Source organism: Terrapene carolina, unplaced genomic scaffold, assembly GCF_002925995.2.
Source record: "Terrapene carolina triunguis isolate 2854851 unplaced genomic scaffold, T_m_triunguis-2.0 Scaffold67, whole genome shotgun sequence".
NCBI classification, from domain to species: Eukaryota; Metazoa; Chordata; order Testudines; family Emydidae; genus Terrapene; species Terrapene triunguis.
This window is the reverse complement of record NW_020664418.1, coordinates 3,627,086-3,651,054: the sequence shown is the minus strand read 5'-3', so window position 1 is coordinate 3,651,054 and position 23,969 is coordinate 3,627,086. Positions and strand designations below refer to the sequence as shown.

Below are 23,969 nucleotides of genomic sequence, written 5' to 3'. Positions count from 1 at the left end.
TGCCCCTCAGGGGTTAGCAGCAGCTCACCACTGCTGAGTCCCAGCATGCCTTGCGCTGCCACGGCCTGAGTGTGCACGTCGGAGTGCCTGCTGGGGCTACCCACCCTCAGCAGGTACAGGCACCTCCCGCGCCCTGCGGCAAGGTTCGGCTCCGGCCTGGGTGTGGAGGGTGAGGGGGCGGTGCTTGAGGCGGAGCCCGCCGGGCCGCTTCACATCTCACTTCCTACGCGCCGTGCTGGGGGGCGGAGCCTCGGGAAGAGGCGAGGCAGGGCGGGGGGGAAATCTCAGAGGGGCAGTGTCGGCCCGAAAGAGGCAGTGGCAAGTGGGGAGGACCGGGACTGGGGTCGGCGCAGAGCCGGAGCCATGGTGGCAGCGGCGGAGAGAGGTAAGAGCCGGGCGGTATAGACACCTCTCCTCAGAACCGGGGGGAGTGCTGCACCAGGTGACTGCAGTGGTATCGGGTGACCAGCCCCCTCACATGATTGAGGTGTCACCTGACTGTTTCGCCAGAGCTGGGTCGGGTGCTTCTGCTTGCCCCTGGGCGTTGTGCACAGTCTTCCCTTCCCCAGTCCCTCGCTGGGACCTTGGACACCCCGCCCTTAGGGAGGAGTTCGGGGACCCCAGTTCCCCGGGGTCAGGCCTGCTGCTGCAGGGCCTGGGGACCCTGTTCTCTGGGCCCGTCTCCGCAGTGTATGGTGCTCTAATTCCCTTCCCTTTGCACTGTGGGCCATGCCAGCCTACTGCTGAATCCAGGAACCTTTAGGATTAGTGTGTTACTATGTGTATTATGGCAGCGCCTAGGAGCCCCACTCATGGAGCAAGACCCTGTTGTGCTAGGCACTGTACAAACACAGAACAACTCTGTATTTGTCCTCTCCCCTCAGGATTGGGTCCGATCCACAAGCTCAGACCAGGGGATTCCCCCAACTTGCCAGTTGTCACAGAGTTGCTCTAATGTGCCACCATAGAGCCTGAGATGCCCACAGCACCTCCACCCAATCTGGGATAGCCGTCACCCCCCACTGCAGAACTCTGAATTACTTCAAAACCATGTCCTCATGGTTGCTCCAACAAGCTGCTTCTGCGTTGCCCAGGGTGGTTAACCCAACTCTATACCACGGTCTTGATATTGTTTTAACTCACTGCACCATCCCAATGTCCTATGGCAGGTTACAGTGCTGTATGTAATTGAGTGAGAGGTAGTGAGCTTTGGAAGAGGTCTATGCTGGTAAATGTAGTATAGTTCCCCGAAACTGCTGGTAACCCCACAACATTAACCCTGGCAATTTTTATAATGGAGATATCCCATCTCCTAGAACTGGAAGGGACCTTGAAAGGTCATCAAGTCCAGCCCCCTGCCTTCACTAACTGATTTTGCCCCAGATCCCTAAGTGGCCCCCTCAAGGATTGAACTCACAACCCTGGGTTTAGCAGGCCAATGCTCAAACCACTGAGCTATCCCTTTGTTGTTGACTATATACTTGCTAATAACTAAATTTCTAGTGCACTCACAGTGTATGTAGGTGCTACATATAAGAATCAGTAGAATCTGTATTATGAGAGAGAGACTATTGAATGGCATTGGGAATTAGTGTGCATGTGTGTATAATCACACATGGGTAAAAGCATTTTGCTTCCTCACACAGTTCCCTTTACAGCTTTTTAGTACTTTGAATATTTTGTATTTCAAAAATTGAATATGTTAAGACTCCATCCCCTCTGCCTGTGGTATGCCCCTCACCTCTTTCTGCCTCTTCACAAGGAATGGATCAATTTGACTGGAAGAGGGGTGGATAGGTCTATCAGAGCAGGAGGGGGCAGTTTGGCTCCCAACACCTCACTGAGCCAGGAACTTGACCCCACACACTAGGGTGACCAGACGTCCCGATTTTATAGGGACAGTCCCGATTTTGGGGGCTTTTTCTTATATAGGCTCCTATTACCCCCCACCCCCGTCCCGATTTTTCACACTTGCTGTCTGTCTACCACACACATGCCCCATGCTTTTCACTACAGAGATCTGCCCTCCTCAGATTCCACCAGGCTCAAGTTGAGCTGTTCTGACAGGGCTGCTGCTCAGGAGTTCAGCCACTCCAAAAGGGGCATGTTGAATCCTGAGCCACTTGCCCAGGGCCCTGGGGGACAGATTGCTATTGCCCCCATTTCTGAAATGGCAGCCCACAGAGAGAGACTCCCAGCATGCTCTGCAGCCTGCCTGTTTGTGCCATGGCATGCTGGCAGCCACAATTCTCTATTAATTCTGCTGGTAGCTTAAGGGTTTGTGGTGAAAATTAGAGCTGCCTGAGGTAGATTGGCACACTTATAGCCACTACTAAATTTCCATATAATTTGACATACACTTCACCATACTGTGAATACTAAACAGAATTCTGTAAACCAGTTTACAGTGACCAATATGTCAGGTCTAATGTACTCTAAAATGAATATTACTTGTATAACACAATAGACATGCACGATACTTTATTATACAGGTATAAAGAGATTCCTGGCCCCAAAGAGCTGGTCTGCGCAACCTTACCTTTGTGTGGAGACCCACTGGAATTAATCGGTACTGGCACGGGGTAAGGGTCCCCATCCATGCAGATCCAATTGTGGGATCAGGGCTTAAGAGAAGAACAGGAAAAATCAACACAGGGATACAAAATAGCATCTCACAATTATTAGTTAGTGTTAGTTGATATATCTATATACTGTATTTAAAATACGGTTTTTTAATTATTAGCAGATCAAACTGACACTTGTCTATTGTCAATGACAAACTTTCAGTGAGTTTTGAATTCTAAATATGTTACAGGATGTGTGTATATAAAAGTCCCAAGAATGGCACAAACTTTGTCAACATGAGCATATTTTGTAACGTAGACAATAACACGTTTGTTCACTCTTCAGCTTATTACAGGTTCCTAGTGCTTTTCTTCAACTGCCTCTTGACTTTTGGCTCTTACTTCTGCTTTGATATTCCCAGTGTCCTGCAGGAGCAGTTTCAAGGGGTAAGTAACTAGGTAACAAGGGGAAAGATAAAACTTTTGCTAGGCCCCCTTGACTGCAGTCAAAATGAAGACTGGGAAAGTGGTGTATAAATTGAAAAGCAGAGATTCCCAGTTACAAACAGGGAATTAAAAAAAACATTCTAATCCAGATCCCCGAGAACCTGAGAGATGTTATGCTATGAAGAAGTCTAGTGCAGGGGTTCTCACAACAAATTTTTTGGTGGCCTCAGAGTGCGGCCACTAACTCTTGCTGGTGGCCGCTCTGACAATTTTTCCTAAAATACTTAATTAACTTTAGGAAAAACAAATAAATATGCACATGTCCAAATCATTGTAATTTATTTATGTAGGATTTATATTTATTTTTTTGCAGACTCAATAATAAAAATAATGCACAGTTCTCTCTATTCTTTACTGGACCTACACAAAATGGAAATACAAAGAAGGTGCTTTGCACATTCTTTTCTTTTTTCTTGTTGTTTCTTTTGCTTTTTTAATTGCTATTTTTTTTTAATTATTTTTAGACTTGCTAGATACTAAGTCTGTAAAAAGTGATATTAACAAACATACAAATATCACTTTTCACAGCAGATTTACTCAGTCCCGGAAAGCCCTGGATGTAGAGGTGGGTACGGAGGCAGCAGGGGTCAGAGATGGGGAGGCAGTGGGTGCAAGCGGTGATGGGGGGGTGGTGAGCTTGGGGCCAAAGTCCACCACCATGTGGCTGGGGAACGAAGCTCGAAGCCTGTGGCTAGAGTCCTCCAACCGCCACCCCAGGACCCCATTGCCCCTGGGAAAGTGGGGAACTCACTGGCCTCCTGCTCCTCCAGTTTTGTGTCTCCAGAGGGAGGCAAGGCCCAACCATTTCTGGTGGCCCTGGGGGAGCAACCGCTGCTTTGGCCCCCCCACAATCACTGCCCAGGAGGCTGTGGCCACTAGAAAAGCCCCTGGTGGCCGCATTTGAGAAACGATTGTCTAGTGCCAGTGATACATGCTAAGAAAGATGGATTCACTGTGTCCAGACAATGATATCTAGACAGTCCAGGAGAGATGGTAACATGTACAAAGCAAATGCAAGCAGTTGGAGGAACAATTGTTGTTTGGTGACTTATGTATATGTTACAGGCTAATATCTTTCCCATGCTCAGTCACAACGTAGTGTAGGTTGTTAGTATTATATTTACAGGACCATCACTGTGCTTTACAAATAATAAGTCTGTTGTAGATTTTATAATCTAAATTGGATTGAAAGAATAGGGGTGTTTAAAAATTACCTAAATCAATTACATCAAGCTGTTGTAGTGACTGCAAGTGGGTCTGTGATTAAACTGAGAAGTAAAACAAATAATGCTCGTAACTGATACAAGTAAAGCCCTTTATTCTCTAGGGTTCATACTAATATCTCCACCTCGTTCACTGCACCAAGCCTCTCCTTTTTAAAAAAAATGAACTATCCGTATTGCAGAGTACATTTTCCTCCATAGAGGATTGGGTGCTGTTGTGTGCATTATTTTGTTGTAGACCAAGATCTGAGATGCTTACTTGGAGCTCTTGATTGTTTGTGCTACTGTGTGACGTTCCCCTCTGGTGTTATCTGGACCGGTGATCTGCTAGGTAACTCCAATCCTTGACTCTGGGAGCCAGCCTTACCCTGCTCTGCTGTGAGAACCCCCACTCCTGGGCTGTTCACGCACAGCCTCTGGCATGTAAGCTGCTTCTTGGATTGTGCAACTGAGGGCTTGGCTACACTTGCGAGTTAAAGCGCATTAAAGCAGCCCCATGCACTCTGTAACTCACGATGCATCCACACTGGCAAGGCACGTAGAGCGCTCTGACTCCGTGGCTAGAGCGCTCCTGGTAATCCACCTCAGCGAGTGGAATAACATTTGATGTGCCCCCGCTGGAGTGCCGCAGCGCCAGTGTGGATGCCCTGGTCTGTTAATGTGCTCTGATCGGCCTCCAGAAGTGTCCCACAATGCCTGTTCTAGCCACTCTGGTCATCACTTTGAACTCTACTGCCCTGCCTTCAGGTGACCAACCGTCAGACCTTCCCTTTAAATTCTCTGGGAATTTTTGAAAATCCCCTTCCTGTTTGCTCAGCCAGGCGGGGAGTGCTCTCAGCCAATCTTTCCAGGTGACCATTCCTCCACGCGCCAGGTGATCCCCAGTGTGGAGCAATGGCGAGGTGCTGGACCTTATCAGTGTTTGCGGGGAGGAAGCTGTCCAGTCCCAGCTGCGCTCCAGTCGTAGGAATTACGATACCTTCAGGCAGATATCAAGGGACATGATGGAAAGGGGCCATGACCGGGACGCATTGCAGTGCAGGGTTAAAGTGAAGGAGCTACGGAATGCCTACTGCAAAGCCCACGAGGCAAACTGCCACTCCGGTGCTGCCCCCGCAAACTGCCGTTTCTACAAAGAGCTGAACGTGATACTTGAGGGCGACCCCACCTCCACTCCGAGTACCACCATAAATACTTCAGAGCCCAGTTGAACAAGGCAGGAGGAGGAGAAGGAAAGTGGGAGTGAGGGTGCTGAGGAGGAGGAAGACACCCTGGCATCCCTAGATGCATGCAGCCAGGAGTTGTTCTCAAGCCAGGAGGAAGGTAGCCAGTCGCAGCGGCCGGTGCTTGGAGAAGGACAAACACCAGAGGAGGTGCCCGGTAAGCGACTTTTATTTTGGGGAAGGAAGTTATTCGGTGCGGGCTCTTGGGGCGAGGAGGGTTAGTGCTACATGCATGCCTAGATGCGGAATAGGGCCTTGATGTGCTCTCTCACATCGCAGTAATCAGCCTCTGTGATCTCTTCAGAGGTCTCATCCAGAACTTGGGCAATGCGCTTGCGCAGGTTTCTTGGGAGAGCCACTGCGGTCCTTGTCCCAGTCAGGCTAACATGTCCGCGCCACTGTGCCATGAGCGGGGGGGAGGGGAGAACCATTGCTGCATATGGGTCAGGGCGGAAACCGCATTGTAGTAGAAGACCCTCCCTTGCTTCCCAGCTCACCCTCAGCAGCGAGATATCTTCCAGGACGAACTCCTGTGGAAAATGTGGAGACAGTGTTCAGTATAGGGACCCCCTGCAGCTGTTGGCTCTCCCCAAGGCACAGAAACCCAGAGGACAGTATGGCCGTGAAACAATCAGTGCCCCTTGACCCTGTGCTTACTCACCGTTTTGGGGCTCCCGTGGGTTATGTCTGCTCACTTTGGGATGGGCAAATTATGCTATTGTGTAGACTGTGCTTGCCCTTAAGTATGGGGGAGTCATTGCTCTGTCTAGTGTGAACAATGCTGCCTCTGTTAAGTGTTGCATTTTGCCTTTACAGATGCAACCTTGAGATCTCAGCTGTCCGTGTTATCACCAGCCGAAAGACTCCAAAGAATTAGAAAGAGGCCACGTAGAAGCAAAGACATGCTGCATGAAGTAATGCTGCAGTCCCTTAACGAGAATCTAAAAGTGCAGGAGTGGAGGGAGAGTGAAAGGAGGATCTGCCAGTAGAATGAGGAGTGCTGGCAGCAAAGCACGGATCAGCTGATAAGCATCATGGAGCGCCAAGCGGACTCGATGCATGGCTACAAGCGCCTGGAAGTGGAGCACTACCACACCCCCTGCAGCCCTTGTCCCAAAACTCTTTCCCTTGTGCCCCCATGTCACCTCCAACCCACTTTCCCCAACATCCGGGTTCTTATCGCCACCAGCTGCCTCCAACACCTGTAGCTTCACCACCCAGTCCTGAAAACTATGACCCTTACCCACTGCACTCAACCCCCATCACCATGCATTATAGCCATCCTGAAGTGCAGCACTCATTGCACAGCACTCCAGACAGGAAGGCTGAGTATGATAACAGGGCATACGCAAATCTGTGGTTGTACCGTTCCCCACCCCACCTTCTTGCCCTTTCTGTTTCCCAAGCAGTTGTGTTTCTTTTCAATAAAATGGATTTTTTGGCTTTGAAAACATTCTTTATTATTGCATAAAGTAAAAGATACCTTAGCTCAGGAAAGCAACAGGCACTGCAAGTCAGCATAGCAAACACAGATTCCTACTAACATTGGAACCACTGCACTTCACTCCCGTGCAGGGCACCAAACATTACTCGTGGCTTTCAGCCTCAAATTGCTCCATCAAGGCATCCCTAATCCTTGCTGCCCCGCGCTGGGCCCCTCTAATAGCCCTGCTCTCTGGCTGTTCAAATTCAGCCTCCAGGTGTTGAACCTCCGAGTTCCATGCCTGAGTGAATCTTTCACCCTTCCCTTCACAAATGTTATGGACGGTACAGCACGCGGATATAACCGCGGGGATGCTGTCATCGGCCAGGTCCAGCTTCCCATACAGAGAGCGCCCTTTAAATGGCCAAAAGCACACTCCATAGTCATTCTGCACCGGCTCAGCCTGTTGAACCGCTCCTTGCTGCTGTCAAGGCTACCTGTGTAGGGTTTCATGAGTCATGGCATTAAAGGGTAAGCGGGGTCTCCAAGGATCACAATGGGCATTTCGACTTCCCCTACAGTGATCTTCTGGTTTGGGGAAAAAAGTCCCGGCTTGCAGCTTCCTGAACAGGCCAGTGTTCTGATAGATGCATGCATCTTTCCGGGCTGGACTGCATTAATGTCAGTGAAACGCCGACGGTGATCCACAAGCGCCTGGAGAACCATAGAGAAATACTCCTTCCGATTAACGTACTCCGAGGCTAGGTGAGCTGGTGCCAGAATTGGAATATGCATCCCATCTATCGCCCCTTCGCAGTTAGGGAAACCCATTTGTTCAAAGCCAGCCACAATGTCATGCACGTTACCCAGAGTCACGGTTCTTCTGAGCAGGATGCAATTAATGGCCCTGCAAACTTGCATCAACACGATTCCAACGGTCGAATTTCCCACTCCAAACTGGTTAGTGACCGATCGGTAGCTGTCTGGAGTTGCCAGCTTCCAGATTGCAATAGCCACCCGCTTCTCCACCGTCAGGGCAGCTCTCAATCTCGTGTCCTTGCGCTGCAGGATGGGGGCAAGCTCCTCACACAGTCCCATGAAAGTGGCTTTTCTCATCCAAAAGTTCTGCAGCCACTGCTCGTCATCCCAGACTTGCAGGACGATGTGATCCCACCACTCAGTGCTTGTTTCCCAAGCCCAAAAGCGGCATTTCACGGTGGAGAGCATGTCCGTGAATGCCACAAGCAATCTCATGTCGGATGCGTTACTTGAGTCGATATCATTGTCAGACTCCTCACTGTCAGTTTGGATCTTAAGGAGTAACTCAACTGACAAACGTGATGTGCTGGCGAGACTCGTCAGCATATTCCTCAGCAGTTCGGTCTCCATTCCCGCAGACCGAAAGGGAAGATAGAGCGCGCCGTACAAAAACCGTTGAAAGATGGTGCCAAATGTGGACGGAAGCACAGGGATTGCTGGATGCGAAACGATGCATCATGGGGCGTTGGGACAGGATCCAGAATGCCCTGCCCCCTTCCCACAAGCCACAGCGCCAGAATGGGAAGAGGTGCTCTGTGGCATAGCTGCCCATAATGCACCACTCCCCCAATGCTGCTGCAAGTGCCGCAAATGTGGCCATGCCAGTGCGCTTGCAGCTGTCAGTGTGGACAGACTGCAGCGCTTTCCCTACTGCGCTCTCCAAAGGCTGGTTTAACTCAAAGCACTCTACATCTGCAAGTGTAGCCATGCCCTTAATGACACTAGCCAATACCTCCGGTCCCAGACACAACCCTAGGAACCTCTGTCTTGCAGTGTTCAGTTATGCCTGCTGGACACTGCAAGTTTCTATGAGTTTGTCAATTTAACAAAGAAATTGATATACACTAGGCTTGTTATCCCAAGGGGAGTCTCTGACTTTTTTAATCAGAGAATTGTTTTTTTTATCACAGAAAACTAGGATCCCTGCCGATCATTACTGCTGATGGATTATGTTCAGTCTCTGGCAAAGGGATGGGTTTACTCATGTGCACCCTCTGCTAGTAGATCCAAGACATGTGATTGGCTAAAGTTCACTGTCCTTCTTAGATTATGGAGCTGGGCCTATGACTTTTAGAAGGCCTGCAAGAAATTTACACACTCAGATAATAAAGACTTCTGAAGAGACCCCAAACTAAGACAGGTTCAGAGAAGGAGAGTGTGCACCATTGCTACTGTTTTGTGGTGACGGCATTGAACTATGATTTAGGAGATCTGGTTCCAGTTCCTTATAAAAGTTTTTATAGCAGGGAGCTGGAATGAGGTCTCATTATTGAAGCTTCATTAGTTTTATAAAAGCTTTCATCGAATCATAGAATGTCAGGGTTGGAAGGGACCTCAGGAGGTCATCCAGTCCAACCCCCTGCTCAAAGCAGGACTAATCCCCAGGCCAATGCTCAAACCACTGAGCTATCCTGCAGAATACTTCCTGGTACCTTTATTTAGTATCAGATCATTAAAAATTAAGCTACAGCTGATTAAAATAAACAGACCAAGTGCATTTTGCAATGCAGTATCCTTGCCTTTCTCTTTGCTTCAAATCTCAGTGGTGTATTTATAAGAGGTGCTGAGACCCCACAGCCCCTATCAAAGTCATATGCCAATATATATTTATGCCTGTATCTGTAATTATCATTCCATGCATCTGAAGAAGTGGGGTTTTTACCCATGAAAGCTTATGCCCAAATAAATGTTAGTCTTTAAGGTGCCACTGGACTCCTTGTTGTTTTTGTGGATACAAACTAACATGGCTACCCCTCTGATACTTGGTATCATAGTCTATGAATGTCAAACCACAGTCATTTCCAATGGGTTTCCCAGTTGCCAGTGGGAAATAGGTTCTGCTGTAGTCTCTTATGATCCCTTGTATATTGTTGCAGCTCCTTTGTCACTCAGAACATTTTAATTACTGTCGTATCCATCTTGAGGATACGACAGTTATACACACAAGGCCACTGAAAATCTTTAAATTCCTTCTATCAGGTTGGGAAGTGAGTGGTGGAGATGAGTCTAGAAAGGAAGTCAAAACCAGGCTCTTGTACCTATTGAGGCCCACCACCCAAAAAGAAGGTTTGGCTAATTATTGTGTAATCCAAATTAGACCTCTATTACTGTTGGAATACAGACTTTTTATGTCAACTTGTTACACAGAACCTAACCTGCCCCAATGGAACCCAGCATAATGGCACTGGACATAATGGCACATTGGCCTGTGTGGAAGGTCTGGGGATGACGCCTGCACAGTACAACCTGCTATATGCAATCTATGCTTGGACGTGAGTCACCTTTCTTCTGTTTAAGGGAGGTATCGTGTGCACTGGTCATAGGATGTGCAGGGAGTAAAACCAAATGTTTGTGGTATTCTCCCTAGGAATGCGCTGGTGGTGATTCTGGCTGGATTCCTGATTGATAAACTGGGAAATCACTGTAAGTCCCAATTATTTCATTATAGCTGATCTTTCTTCTTGCACAGAAGTGACCTTTCCAGCTATTCCTTCAATGGAAAGAGATATTGCTTCCCAACACCAGAATCACCTTTTCAGTAAGGTGAAGGGATGAAGCAATGTGGGCAACAAAACAGAGCAAACCAAGGAAGGTACTTCCTTCTGGTGTGGAGAGAAGATGGGTGTAACAAAGGCTGCTCCATAGAATTACAAGCATCAGGGATCTCTGCTGTAAACTTGCACAGCTCCCCCTTTGGCCTGATTGTAGATCACTAGAATTTAGTATGACACACAACAGTTGAGTAAACATTGTTTTAATCTCCTGACACACAATAAAAGGAAGACAGGTAAGTTCAGAGCTGGCAGTGATCCTTTATCTACAAACTTTACACTCTTATTGTGACTGTCTGATAGTCCTGTATTCTTCTCTTCTACGTGGCCTTCTATTTGGTATCTGTCATCATGGTATCTAAGCTCCACAACACAATAAGGAATGCAGCCCTGGCCATTCCCTGTGGGGCTGGTCAGCATTCTTGTCTCTGTTTTTGCAGATGAGGACACTGGCACAGAGGTGAAGTTACTTGGCCAGTGTCAAAGAGTCAGTGGCAGAACTAGGAGTGAGACTCAGGAGTATGAAGCTTATAGGCTTGTGGTTGAGCCATTTAATGTTCCTTTGCCTCAGTTTCCCCATGTATAAGGCACACGATAATATTTCTCTCCTCTGCAAAGTGACCTAAGATCCTTCAATGAAAGGGGCTATATAGTAGTAAAATAATATGTCATAGAGTCAATTTGATGGGAGACCCAGGGATAAAAATTCAGAGCTCCTTTCAAATTTTCCTATTGCACAGTAATTTTGTCTTTTTATTTATTTATTGTATTTATCCGTTGGCTTTATTTCAATGTGTCCCTGTGTTTTTCTGTCTCCCTCCCTAGTTGGTGTCTTTCTTTTCTCTTTCCTGACTGTCTTGGGATCGTCCATCTTCGCTCTGGGCTCTCACTTCAAGGGAACTCCGTACCTTCTGCCGCTGATGCTGACAGGACGGTTGCTGTTTGGATCTGGGAATGGGTCACTTACCAGTAAGGAATCTGAGAACTCCTCTCCTGGTTAGACCCCAACAATGGGAGGACAAATGGAACAAAGGCCCAGCGGCAAAAATCCCTACAGTCAGACCTTCACCTGCTCTGTGCACCAGGAACCAGGCCTGAGTGGTGATGGATGAGGAGAGAGTATTTGGTCTGCCTGCTGGGAGTTGTAGAACTTTCATCTGCCCTTCTAATGTTAAGAACCATCATTTTAACCAGCCTTTGCCCCCTTCTGGGAGCAGCAACTGCAATACTCACACTACAGCTTGGCTTTTCAGAAGCCACTTGACCTCCCCCCGTTGCGGCAGTGGTAAGGACTATCCCAAAGGGGTGCTAATCTGATACACTGTATCTCTACCTCAGATATCCAAGAGTCTTTGACTCTGATCCCATCTGGCCCACCGAGCATGAATTGGGAAATTGCCCCAGGTATGTGTGTTTAATGCTCTGGGCTCGGTTTCCGTGCATTTGTTAATATAGCCCTTTCTCCTCTGTTCCCACCCCCTCCAAGTTGTGCAGAATCGCATCACTGCCTTCTGGTTCAAGGGGAAGGAACTGGCCTTGGCATTTGGACTGACCCTCTCCTTCTCCCGGCTTGGGAGTGTCCTCAACTTCTTCTTCACCCAGCAGTTTGAGACCCACTTTGGTATCCAGTGGACACTCTGGGGAGGTGAGCTTTTCCTTCTGGCTTCCGCTTCACTTGCCTCTAAGCCCAAGACAAAGCAGCCAAGTGATACTGTCTAACTCTGGTAAAGAATATGCATAGGAAAGAGAGTGAACCTGGTGTGTGGCAGGTGGGCTGTGTGTCTTCCAGACAGCGTTCCCTTGCTCTCCTTCCTGGCTTGAGGACACAATAGAAGATGCTTCATTGCTGGCTGAAGCTTCCTTCTAAAACTGTTGCATTTACCTCTAGCTTTGTTTGCAGCCTTTCTGTGACTTTACAACACTTGAAGGCATGTGTGAACAGTATTGTGTGTGAATGTATACTCCCATTGACTCAATGGAGTAAAACTGAATTACTTGTGTGTGTACACACACACTGCTATATTCTGAGTTGGCAATTCACTCTGACCAATTCCCACTGAGTTGATGATAGTTTTGCCTGTAGACAGACTTTAACATGGGTCAAATTCTGAATATTTATAGATTTAGGACCTCACCTCAAGAAAGCGTGTGTCTGTGTGCGCATGCGCGCGTATGTACAGGGGGTGCGGGATTTTCACTTTCCTGTTTTTGGTGCAGTTCTGCTCTGGCCTCCACGTTGCTTGATGGTTTTTTCCTTTTTACATTGACAAATGGAATCCCTGTGTAGCAGACACTATGATGTAGGGTCATAATATTGCTAGATGATGATGGTGCCTGGATATTATGGTGGTGGGTGTGTTAAAAATGCCTTGGAGGAGATGGTAAAGGGAATCACTGTGTTTGTACTTTGTGTGGGGTCTCTTGGAGATGGGGAGTGTAGGATAAATATACTTACCAAGTAACAAATCAGTGAATGTTGTACCAGTCCTATTCAAGGATGTGATTCCAGCCGAGAGGCAAGTATGAGAAAAATCCTGCCCCTCTGCCCTACTAAGATGTTCTCTCAACAAGCTCTGCTTTAACAGATTCACCTCCAGATCTTTGCTCTGTACTCGGGTGATAATTTTCCAATTGCAGCAGCATCAGAACAACTTGAGTATCCTACATGTGGAGGGTTAAATACACCAATGCTAAGCAAATGCACATCTGAACAGGCTTTTCAAGTGAACTTTGCTTGATTTTTTCCAAAGGATTCAGTTAGAAAACTGATCTGATTTGCAACAGTCACTTGGGGGCAAATTCACTGCTGGTATAACCCAGTGTAACTCCATTGACTTCTTTCTGAGGAGTTGTACCTGTTTACACCAAGGTTCAATTTGACCTTCCTTATCTGCAGTTACTCTACAAATGTGAAGCAGACCAACAAGTATGGGAGTTGTTTTTCTCCCCTCCATCTTCCGGAGATAGGCCGGGTGATCTCCTGGTCCCATGGACATTGGGGGTTTCTTTAGCCGTTTTCAATAACCAGGACTATTTTAATCCTCAGCTGGGGGAGGAGGGTATCAATAAGCAGAAATATTAATACTAAAGCATAGAATCATAGAAGATTAGGGTTGGAAGAGACCTCAGGAGGTCATCTAGTCCAACCCCCTGCTCAAAGCAGGACCAACCCCAACTAAATCATCCCTTTAATCATCCTTAAAAACCTCTAAGGATGGAGATTCTACCACCTCCCTAGGTAACCCATTCCAGTGCTTCACCATCCTCCTAGTGAAATAGTGTTCCTAATATCCAACCTGGACCTCCCCCACTGCAACTTGAGACCATTGCTCCTTGTTCTGTCATCTGCCACCACTGAGAATAGCCGAACTCCATCCTCTTTGGAACCCCCCTTCAGGTAGTTGAAGGCTGCTATCAAATCCCCCCTCACTCTTCTTTTCTGCAGACTAAACAAGCCCAGTTGCCTCAGCCTCTCCTCGTAAGTCATGTGCCACAGCCCCCTGATCATTTTCGTTGCCCTCCGCTGAATTCTCTCCAATTTGTCCACGTCCTTTCTGTAGTGGGGGGGCCCAAAACTGGACGCAATACTCCGCATGTGCTGAATAGAGGGGAATAATCACTTCCCTCGATCTGCTGGCAGTGCTCCTACTAATGCAGCCCAATATGCCGTTAGCCTTCTTGGCAACAAGGGCACACTGCTGACTCATATCCAGCTTCTCATCCACTGTAATCCCCAGGTCCTTTTCTGCAGAACTGCTGCTTAGCCAGTCGGTCCCCAGCCTGTAGCAGTGCATGGGATTCTTCCATCCTAAGTGCAGGGCTCTGCACTTGTCCTTGTTGAACCTCATCAGATTTCTTTTGGCCCAATCCTCCAATTTGTCTAGGTCAGTCTGAACCCTATCCCTACCCTCCAGCATATCTGCCTCTCCCCCCACCTTAGTGTCATCCGCAAACTTGCTGAGGGTGCAATCCATCCCATCATCCAGATCATTAATAAAGATGTTGAACAAAACTGGCCCCAGGACTGACCCCTGGGGCACTCCGCTTGATACCGGCTGCCAGCTAGACATTGAGCTGTTGATCACTACCCACTGAGCCCAATAGTCTAGCCAGCTTTCTCTCCACCTTATAGTCCATTCATCCAATCCATACTACTTTAACTTGCTGGCAAGAATACTGTGGGACACTATCAAAAGCTTTGCTAAAGTCAAGATATATCATGTCCCCCACTTTCCCCATATCCACAGAGCCAGTTATCTCATCATAGAAGGCAATCAGATCTTATTATATTATCAGATCTTATTATAAAATCAGTGAAAACTTGGCCTTACAATGTTTGCAACCCAAACTTTTCAGTCTTGTGCTGATCCATACATTGTAAAGGATCCAACTTGTGTCTCAATGGAGAAGTACTAGTCATGTTGTAAGAGAGAAGCCAGGAAGATGAATCATGCAGAGGGCTCTGTCATTCAGCTCTCCCTGCTCCAGGGAAGTCCTAAAATCTCTTCTGTGTTTGCAGGTACCCTGCTCTGTATGTTGGGTTTTATTTCAGCCATCACAGTCAGCGTGCTGGACAAAGTGGGCATGAAGCAGCTTGGCTTGGATGGGGTTATCCAGCAAGAGTCCAAGAAAGTGGTACGTGGAATACAGACCGCCTTTTCCTCCAGAGCCTTGAGGTTCTGGCATGGGCTAACTGAATTTTGTTGTCTCTGCTGAGTTTATTTTGTGACTGAAGTTTGCAATAGCAGTAGCTGATCTTGGCCAGAAGAGGGAGCCAATGCCACTTATCCAAGTTTTATATGGTAGTTCTTCATATAAGTCTCTTAGGCTTCTGCAGCTGCAAACAACAAGGGATCGTGAAAATTAAACTAAACAAAGAGAATAAATGTTGCCAGCCTATCAGAGACCAGAGCCAGCACTCTGAGCATGAGGGGTCAGCAAACATTCACCTGAGTTCATTGTGCAAGTTGCTTGTGAATACAGATGAGATTCTAGCCTCCTCTTGTGTGATTTACAGAGTAATCTGGTCAGAACTAGCCCATCTTCCTGCCAAGGCAGAACCAGTCTTTGTGCTACACTCTCCAAGAGTATGTCTACACTGCAATTAGATACCTGTGACTGGCCCATGCCAGCTGACTAGCCCAGGTGGGTTAAGGGCCTGTTTAATTGTGGTGTAGACGTTCAGGGCTCAGGCTACAGCCTGAGTTCTGGGACCCTCCCAAATGTCAACACTGCAATTAAACATCCTGGTGAGCCCAAGTCAGCTGGCATGGGCCAGTCACGGGGGTCTAATTGCAGTGTAGACATACCCTTAGTGTCCCAAGTAACAGGGCTGCCATTGTTTCAGGTCATCAGATCCATTAAACTTCAGAAGAGTATACCCTGACGGAAGGTCTTAATGATAGTTTTCCATTCTTAATGTACTGGTTATATTCTGGTATTTCTCTTCATTAATAACTCCTAGTTATACCTACATCCCTGCTGTGCTTCATCCCATGGTTTGCCTCTGGCAGCTGCTAGTTCTGCTCAGAAAAGTCTTGTGCTGCTACAGACTTTTATGAAGGGAAGGAAAAGCACTTGACCATACTGCCAGAGAAGGGTGGTGTGTGGGTGTGGAGGGGCACAGCAAATGCTGGAACTCCCAGAGGCGAATGAGTGACCTTTCAGACTCCAGTCACCAGCTGGCCCTTCTCATGGAATAGTAGAGGAAGAAGGTAACATCATTATGAAGTTGGAAGTAGTCTGTATCCTATTAATCTAGGGGGCTTTTCTCTTTACAGCGAGTTCAGGATGTCCGGCGACTGCCACTTTGCTACTGGCTCCTAGTCCTAACCATCATGTTCTTCTACAACGGGGTCTTCCCTTTTGTGGCAGATGCCAGGTACTGACCAGAAAGGTAGCATTGGTGCTGGTAACTGTTCCCAGCACTGGAGCTTCGGTACAGAGCTAACAGTGTCCATCTCCCTCTCCATTCAGCTAGCAGGGGCATCTCAGAGGAATGGGGAGCTTTCCAAATAGCTTGTTCACTGCTGCCTTTGTGAGCACAAAGCCAGAAAGGGAGCAATGTCCTTCTCAAGCAAGGTGCTTAACATTTAGCTATAGAACATCAGGGTCCTTTGATTCGTCTCTCCCTTGCACTGTGTTATGCAACCATCTCTGAAGATGATGTGAGACATGGGGATTTCCAGTCCAAAGCAACCTTAAAGGAACGTGGATTCTTCCAAAACTCCAAAGATTGGGGAAATTCCAAATCTGGTTTCCTGCAAATTAATACTTCTCCCCTGACCTAGGTGGAACAATGGCAAAGAGGAAACCCATCTGACCAGCACCTGAAAGGCTCATGAAGTGCATCTAAATGGAACTGCTCAGCTTCTGGGGTCAGGGGGTTTGTGCTGCATAAATCCATTCAAGTAAAACACTTACTGAAGTGGCAATGTCAACAGGAGGAAGGTGCTGAGGGCTCCAATGGGGTCAGATTCATGGCCACTGATGCTGTAAAGTGTTTCCTGGCTAAACAACTCAGAACCATTGCAGCTTTCCCAAGATGCTTTCCAAGACTGCCACACATGTGAGCAACTGCCTGGAAGGTGGCTAGCAGCCAGCATCTTAAGATAAGGCATAGATTAAAACTGCTGTGCATGGCAGTTCCTACAGCACACTGCCATTTCCAAAATGCTAGAACAGGGGTAGGCAACCTATGGCACGCGTGCCAAAGGCGGCACACAAGCTGATTTTCAGTGGCTCTCACACTGCCCAGGTCCTGGCCACTGGGTCCGGGGGGCTCTGTATTTTAATTTAATTTTAAATGAAGCTTCTTAAACATTTTAAAAACCTTATTTACTTTACATACAACAATAGTTTAGTTATATATTACAGACTTATAGAACGAGACCTTCTAAAAACATTAGAATGTATTACTGGCACATGAAACCTTAAATTAGAGTGAATAAATGAAGACTTGGCACACCACTTCTGAAAGGTTGCCGAACCCTGTGCTAGAACCTCAGTGGGAGGGAATGCAGTTAGAGTAGCAGACTAGGGGTCGAGAGACCTGGGTTCTGCCCGCCCTGGCTCTGACACAGACTCTATATAACCTTGGGGAAAGTGCTTCTCCTCTGTTTGTTTTCCCCATTTTGCACATGGCTATACTGCTACTTTTCGCACAGGCGGCTTGCAAAACTTAACATTAGCAAAGTGCTTTGAGATCTTGGGAGAAAAATGAAAGGAGGACTCTATATTTATAAATACAAACAAACAGCTCAGCAGTTTGGGGTGGAGAGGGGTTCTTGCAGGCTTGCTGCAGCAATTAACAAAAAAGGTCCTAATATTAGAACCTAGTGAAAGCAAAATGGGATCTTTGGGGCTCTCCCTGCACTCCCTGAAATGGACCCTCTGGCCAGCTGTCATCTGCTTACCTTACCCAGAAATGGTCCCCATACAGCCTGATTCCTGCACTGCTGTATCCCCACGTTCTATCATGGAGCAATACTCCACACTGCCTCCGGAGCAAAGAGTCATGTTTCAAATATCAATTTTGGCAGATTAATTCCAGGCTTGTTTCCAAAACAAGAATCATGGCTCAGTGCCTTCCGTGTCATTGATTACTTGGATCCATGGAAGTTAATCTGCAGGGACAGCATTTTGCTGCCCCAGCGCTACAGAGAAGTTCAGCTGTCCTCAAAATAATTCTAGTCACTTAAAAGCAACCAGTCAAAATCTAGGTGAGAAGAGGGTTTACAAATAAATTAGTTTCTCAAAGCTGCTAAGCAGTGGCTGGCCACTAGAAATCTAGGTGCCCTACAAAGGATTTTAAAAACACTAGGTTTATGCCATTTTTGTCCTCCATAATGTACGAAGGAGCTTGTTTTCCACTGTAGCGATATTGGGGCCTGTCTTCTCTGCTTTTATTGGATATCTTCTTGGAGCAGTAGAGAACTGGAGTGGGAAATTTCTGAGCCCTTAATCAAAGGGTTGAAGTTGTTAAATGCTGATCCTTTCCTCCACTGTTTTGAGTTAATGTATCTAAAAATTTAACATCCCTCTCAGTCTTTCAGTTTCAGGCTGAGAAATCTTCTACTCCCCCAAGGAGACCACCAGGGAAAACAGGACTCACTGTTCCTGGAATTTCCAAGATGCATGCCCCCCTCCCCATGCCCCGAAACATTCAGGCCTCCTTTATCCATCATAAAGCAAGGAAGGGCACAAACCTCCCTTTTTCCCCCCCCCCAACAGACCTTTTTGTTCAGCACACCTTTTTAAAAACTGATGAGAATGCAGATTGATTTGAGTTTTTGCTTTGACAAGTTCTCTAATTAAAAACTCCCTGTCCAGATGTGTGCTCAGACTTGCTTTGTGCCAAGATAACCAGACCAAGAATCCTAAGGTAAATTTTTTTTTGTCCCCCTCAATTTTATTTTTAGCAAGTTTATCCAGGATAAGTACTCTGGCTACAGTCAGCAGGCAGCCGCTTACATTGCTGGGGCGGTATACGACAGCTCCCTTGTTCTCTCTGCAGCAGTTGGCATATTAATCGTGAGTACCCAGTATTTAGCAGAACATCAACTACATGGTGGATTGTCTGCTGATAGACCAAGGCTTAGTGCAAATAATATTTTGTGCGTCTCTGACAGAGATTGAGAGTTTAGAGCTCTGGAGTTGGGTCATTAGTGATGCAGGGGGTTAACAGACTAGTTTAGAAACCCTGAATACCATTCTGTATTAGGTCAGCAGTGAAATGAGTTTGATCTCTGATCCCCTAGTTCCTGTTGTAGAAGAACGACAGCAATAGCTGAATACTCATGAGAGTCCCAAGATAAAACAGTGAGGGAAGTGTTGCAGGTCAGGATTGAGGGGCACAGGCAGAGCTTTGTAAGGGATGAGGAGCAGTAGCTTGCACAGAATCAACTCCTGCTTTGTCTAATTTATCAATCCCTCACTTCCGTAAGCACTAAAATGCAACATACTGCCTTAAAACTAAAACCTTGGAGTTTCAAATTCAGGTGATTTGGAACATCCTTACTCTCTGATAGGCACACCAGTCTCTTCAGTCCCTCTCGGTACAGGTGAGGAACTGGAAATACTTTGTGAGGTGTTATTTTCCATTAGCTTATAAGTTATCATTTACCAGCACGCATTGCTCAGCTGCGCACATTGAGGAGGAGTGCACTGGAGCCCTGGTGGAAACTGTCGGGGACTCTCGGTAAATCACCTTCTGTTTGTCCTTCATCAGGACTATGTAGGACTGAGAGGTGTGTTTGCAGTTGGTTGTGCTGTGCTGACTCTGCCAGTCTTTGCTCTCCTGGCATTTACATTTGTTCCTCCGCTTGTCTCTACCATCTGGCTGGGGATCACTTACTCCTTTGCTGCTGTAAGTATGTAGAAGCCACAGCATTAGCTGGTCACTTTATAACTCTGGTCCCTCCTCACTCCTTTCCAGACACTGGCATTTTACACTAACCAAGGGCTAAACATTGGGCATGTGTGCATTCTGAGGTCTTTGGATTACAAAGCCCAAAGGATGTAGTCAGCAAACACCCCCGTATAACCCAAAACAGCGTAAGGAACCCATTGGCATGGTCTGTGGGAAACATTAGCTGTTAAGCAGTACTGTCCTTTCATGACATCTTTTGAGCAGGATCTAGAGTGTCCACCTAAGTCAGTTATCCCAGCTCCTCATTGAGATGTTTGACTCTGAATTGTGTGTGCTTTAAGCTGACTGGAGTAACTGGAGAGGAAAGATATAGGCACTCTCATCATCCATTTACTGTAATCTTCTGGTCTGATAGTGGTCATTGGTGGATGAGTCAGAGGAAGGTGTAAACCCCTCCATAAGGCGTCCAAATGTGTAATGGGGACAACTTCCTTTCTCCCTCAGTCAATCAGCTAGTAGCCTGAAGCTGGGGCTTGAATTGTTAGACTCGTCTAGAAAGTGTCTTGGCAGCAAACTTTTCCTACTTTAACATCAGCCCATTTCATTACTCCTTACAACAGGCGAGTCTGTGGCCATCCATACCCCTTGTGGTTCCCCAGGCAACGTTAGGTACAGCTATGGGGCTTGCAACCTCTGTGCAGATGATTGGAATTGGCCTCTCCAATCTGATCGTTGGACACATTCTGGGAACCAAGTCCAGGTGAGAACTAGTGCCTTTTGTCTCTTAAGCAAAAGCCCACAAGTTGTGCTGATGGGGACTAAACTGAGAACATAAAACCAGTTTTGTTTATGGTCTAAACCAAGCAGACTTTCAGGACACGAAAGTCAACATCATGTGCTGCTTCATTTTATTTGGATGTTATATAGCAAGAGGAAACACATTCTCACATGATCATTGTTTGTTCATCTTCTGGACCCAACAGTGAACTAAAGATCCCACTATGGCGCTGGCAACAGATGATGATCTTCATGCTGGCAAACACCATTGCATGCATTACTGCCTCTGTTAGCCTCAACGTGGTGGACAAGCAGCAGGTAGTAACATGCTTAAACTTCCATTACCCTCCTACCTCCAGGGCAAGATGCCTTGGACACTAGGTATTTCCTACAAAAAGTGCATTGGGGCAGTTCTTAGGTGTAAACTTAGCTCCCAACATGTTGGTTTGAAAGGGACCTTAGGTAGTGCAGAGTTTGTATGAGGAAGGTTTTCTCACTGACTCGGGCTAGGTACTGTTGAGTTGGTCACTGCAGAATATCCTGCAGATACCTACTGCTTTCCGTGTTTTGTTACCATACTTTTTAAGATAGGAGTGGCAATGGTGGGAACTACCAGTATCACATATGTTGGTGGCCTAATCACACATTCCTTCCCCAAGATGGGTTGCACAAAATATTGAAGACCCAAATATCTGCTGAAAGGTTGTCTGTAAGCTACACACATTCTCTAGGAAAGCTACTTGTTTGTTTCACTATCTGCTTCTCTGAATTGCCAGGGTGGGACACTGAACAGAGCAACAAAGCGATCATCTGCAGAACAGGTCAGACAGCCTGTAGACACAGCACCGCTCCTAGATGAAGTGGGAAATGAAGGGTTCATCAACTAAGAAGCATCAGGATGCCCTATTTTGGATCCTACAGTGACAGAGTACAACTACAACTGGTTGCTGGCACAGTATTGTCCCTCTTTATTTCCAATTATATGCTTTTAAGGAATACATTGTAATATTTTTAGTTGTTTTTTTTTTTTTTTTTTTTTTAACAAGGGTAACCTTATTCAGTCATCCATGAAAACAAGCTGGTGTATGAAGGGAATTATACATATGAAGGGAAAGTTGTTTTGTTCCTTGTGTCTGGAACAAATCAGCCATATGGTACATTAAGCCAATGATGAAGCTTATGTGGTACACTTTTTGAAATGGACTACACTAGAGTCTAAACTCAATCCACCTGAAGTTTGTTCTAAGCAACTATATACCATCTTATAATTCACCTTAATTCATCATTATAAATGTGTCAGTGTAAGGTATTTCATTAAAATATCACTGCACCTTCACAGAAAGCTCCTCATACAGTGGCGTGAATGGGTTGAGTAGCCTTCCATTTCAATAATTGCTGTTGATTGTCAATGTCCGTTCACAAATTCATTGTGTGTAAATAAGATTGCCACTTTATCCTGGCAGAGGCTGTTGGGATTGTTTTTCTTATTTTAAATTGGCAAGACCAATTATGTGAAAACTAGCCAAACTTTTTGCTTAACACTCCCACAAGCTGCATTATTCAGATACAGCAATGTTACCTTCAAATTGTATGAAACTGTTGATCAAAAATAGTAAATAAACCCCCTTAAAACCTGATCGTATACTAGCGATTGTCAATGCATATTGATCATTGACTTGTACAGATATGTAAAACAATCATCTTTACTATGCAACCTCTTGAATGGTGCTCGTATAAGCATTGAGGATGATGTGTCAAGTGTGTGTTAACTTAATTGTTAAACAGAGCTGAGAGAAACTACTTGAAAGATGATTTGCTAAAAAAAATGACAGGTATGGAATTTGCTGCTTGTACATGGTTAAACAATTGCAGAGTAAAATTACTAACTTCTGTATTAATGTGAGAACAGAAGGTGTACTGATGAGTCCAATAAAGTAACCTTTTTCTAAAGTAATTGTTACAGAGGAGAAATCCTCTATTACTGCAAATTTTGTTCCAGTGACACAGCTGAGCTAGGATAAGTTTTTATGTAGCAATTCCCTCTCTGCCTTCTGTTAGTATGTGTAAGTTCATCTGAAGCTACTCCGACTCACCTTACAACCTAATGCAAACAATGGAAGGACTGGACTTTAGGAACACCTATGACTAAGGCAACTGAAAGGCTGAGGGGAGAGGCTATAACCCGCTCCAGTTCCTGTGGCAGGAGATTTTGAAAGATATGGTGCCCTTTCCTGAAAACTCGATGGCTTATACTCATACCTTCTACTATCATGAGGCAGTACAATGGAGATACTTGTAATGTGAGCATGTATCCTATAGAGATGGTCATAATTGGACTTAGCTTGAAACTTCCTAGTAGCTGAGTGTGAGCCTGTGCTGTTTATTTGCCCGCAACAGCTTATTTAGTCTGCAGAAGAGAAGAGTGAGGTGGGGTTTGATAACTTGCAGGGGGGTTCCAAAGAGGATGGAGCTAGGCTGTTCTCAGTGGTGGCAGATGACAGAACAAGGAGCAATGGTCTCAAGTTGCAGTGGGGGAGGTCTAGGTTGGATATTAGGAAAAACTATTTCACTAGGAGGGTAGTGAAGCACTGGAATGGGTTACCTAGGGAGGTGGTGGAATCTCCATCCTTAGAGGTTTTTAAAGCCTGGCTTGACAAAGCCCTGGCTGGGATGATTTAGTTGGCGTTGGGCCTGCATTGAGCAGGGGGTTGGACTAGTTGACCTCCTGAGGTCTCTTCCAACCCTAATCTTCTATGATTTTAACAATAGTTTTAGCCACCTATTAGTTGAGGGGAGAGCCTTTGATGAGTTAGTAAAGCAGACCTCAGCTATACTATCCCTTTAAATGCATATTTTTACATGCAATCACTGCTATTCTGCATTGGCATCGTATTACTAGACCTTCATGCTGTAACATTCTGTAGTTGCATTTGGAAATTCATGCTGGGATTTCTATAGTCCAGTGTAGGACACAAATAGTAGGGCTCTGCCTCAGAAGAGTAACAGATGTTCTGTGCCTAGTTAACATCATCATAAGCAGCAGTCTAACACTTCACAAAAAACATAGCTGTCAGCACTAAGTTATCAAAGTTACTACTTAACATAATGACCACACTGGGTCAGACAATAGACTGTCTAGCTCAAAATTCGGTCTCCTGACAGTGGCCAATGTCAGATGCTGTAAAGGGAATGAATAGAATTGGGCAATTTTGATTGATCCATCCCATCATCCATTTCATTGGGTGACCCTTGGTTCTCATGTTATTTTATAGACCTCTATCCCCCCCTTAGT

General features: G+C 46.2%; 1 protein-coding gene across 3 annotated transcripts; it reads left to right on the top strand.

Annotated features, from left to right (window-relative positions):
- Positions 1 to 358: 358 nt before the first annotated feature.
- LOC112120088 (major facilitator superfamily domain-containing protein 1-like) lies at positions 359 to 21,705 on the top strand. 3 transcript variants are annotated; one of them, XM_024219013.3, is made up of 13 exons: positions 359 to 385; positions 2,911 to 3,011; positions 10,127 to 10,251; positions 10,347 to 10,402; positions 11,356 to 11,499; positions 12,017 to 12,175; positions 15,050 to 15,165; positions 16,311 to 16,411; positions 18,951 to 19,062; positions 19,760 to 19,897; positions 20,521 to 20,660; positions 20,884 to 20,995; positions 21,454 to 21,705. In XM_024219013.3, exons 1-13 carry the CDS (start codon positions 364 to 366, stop codon positions 21,562 to 21,564), a joined length of 1,437 nt encoding a protein of 478 aa, XP_024074781.2. In that variant the 5' UTR covers positions 359 to 363; the 3' UTR covers positions 21,565 to 21,705. The 3 variants fall into 3 exon arrangements, with proteins under 3 accessions (XP_024074781.2, XP_024074783.2, XP_024074782.1); XM_024219014.3 differs by lacking the exon at positions 359 to 385 and adding an exon at positions 9,959 to 10,045 and having other exon boundaries at positions 2,925 to 3,011; XM_024219015.3 differs by lacking the exon at positions 20,884 to 20,995 and having other exon boundaries at positions 21,454 to 21,551.
- The last annotated feature ends 2,264 nt before the right edge of the window (positions 21,706 to 23,969 follow it).

What these genes read in the sequence shown, in the direction of transcription:
- LOC112120088 (XM_024219013.3), top strand. Translation starts at nt 364, where the DNA reads ATGGTGGCAGCGGCGGAGAGAG. An exon ending in GGTGGCAGCGGCGGAGAGAG is followed by an intron (nt 386 to 2,910) that starts GTAAGAGCCGGG and finishes TTCACTCTTCAG; the next exon opens with CTTATTACAGGTTCCTAGTG. An exon ending in ACGTGGTGGACAAGCAGCAG is followed by an intron (nt 20,996 to 21,453) that starts GTAGTAACATGC and finishes CTGAATTGCCAG; the next exon opens with GGTGGGACACTGAACAGAGC.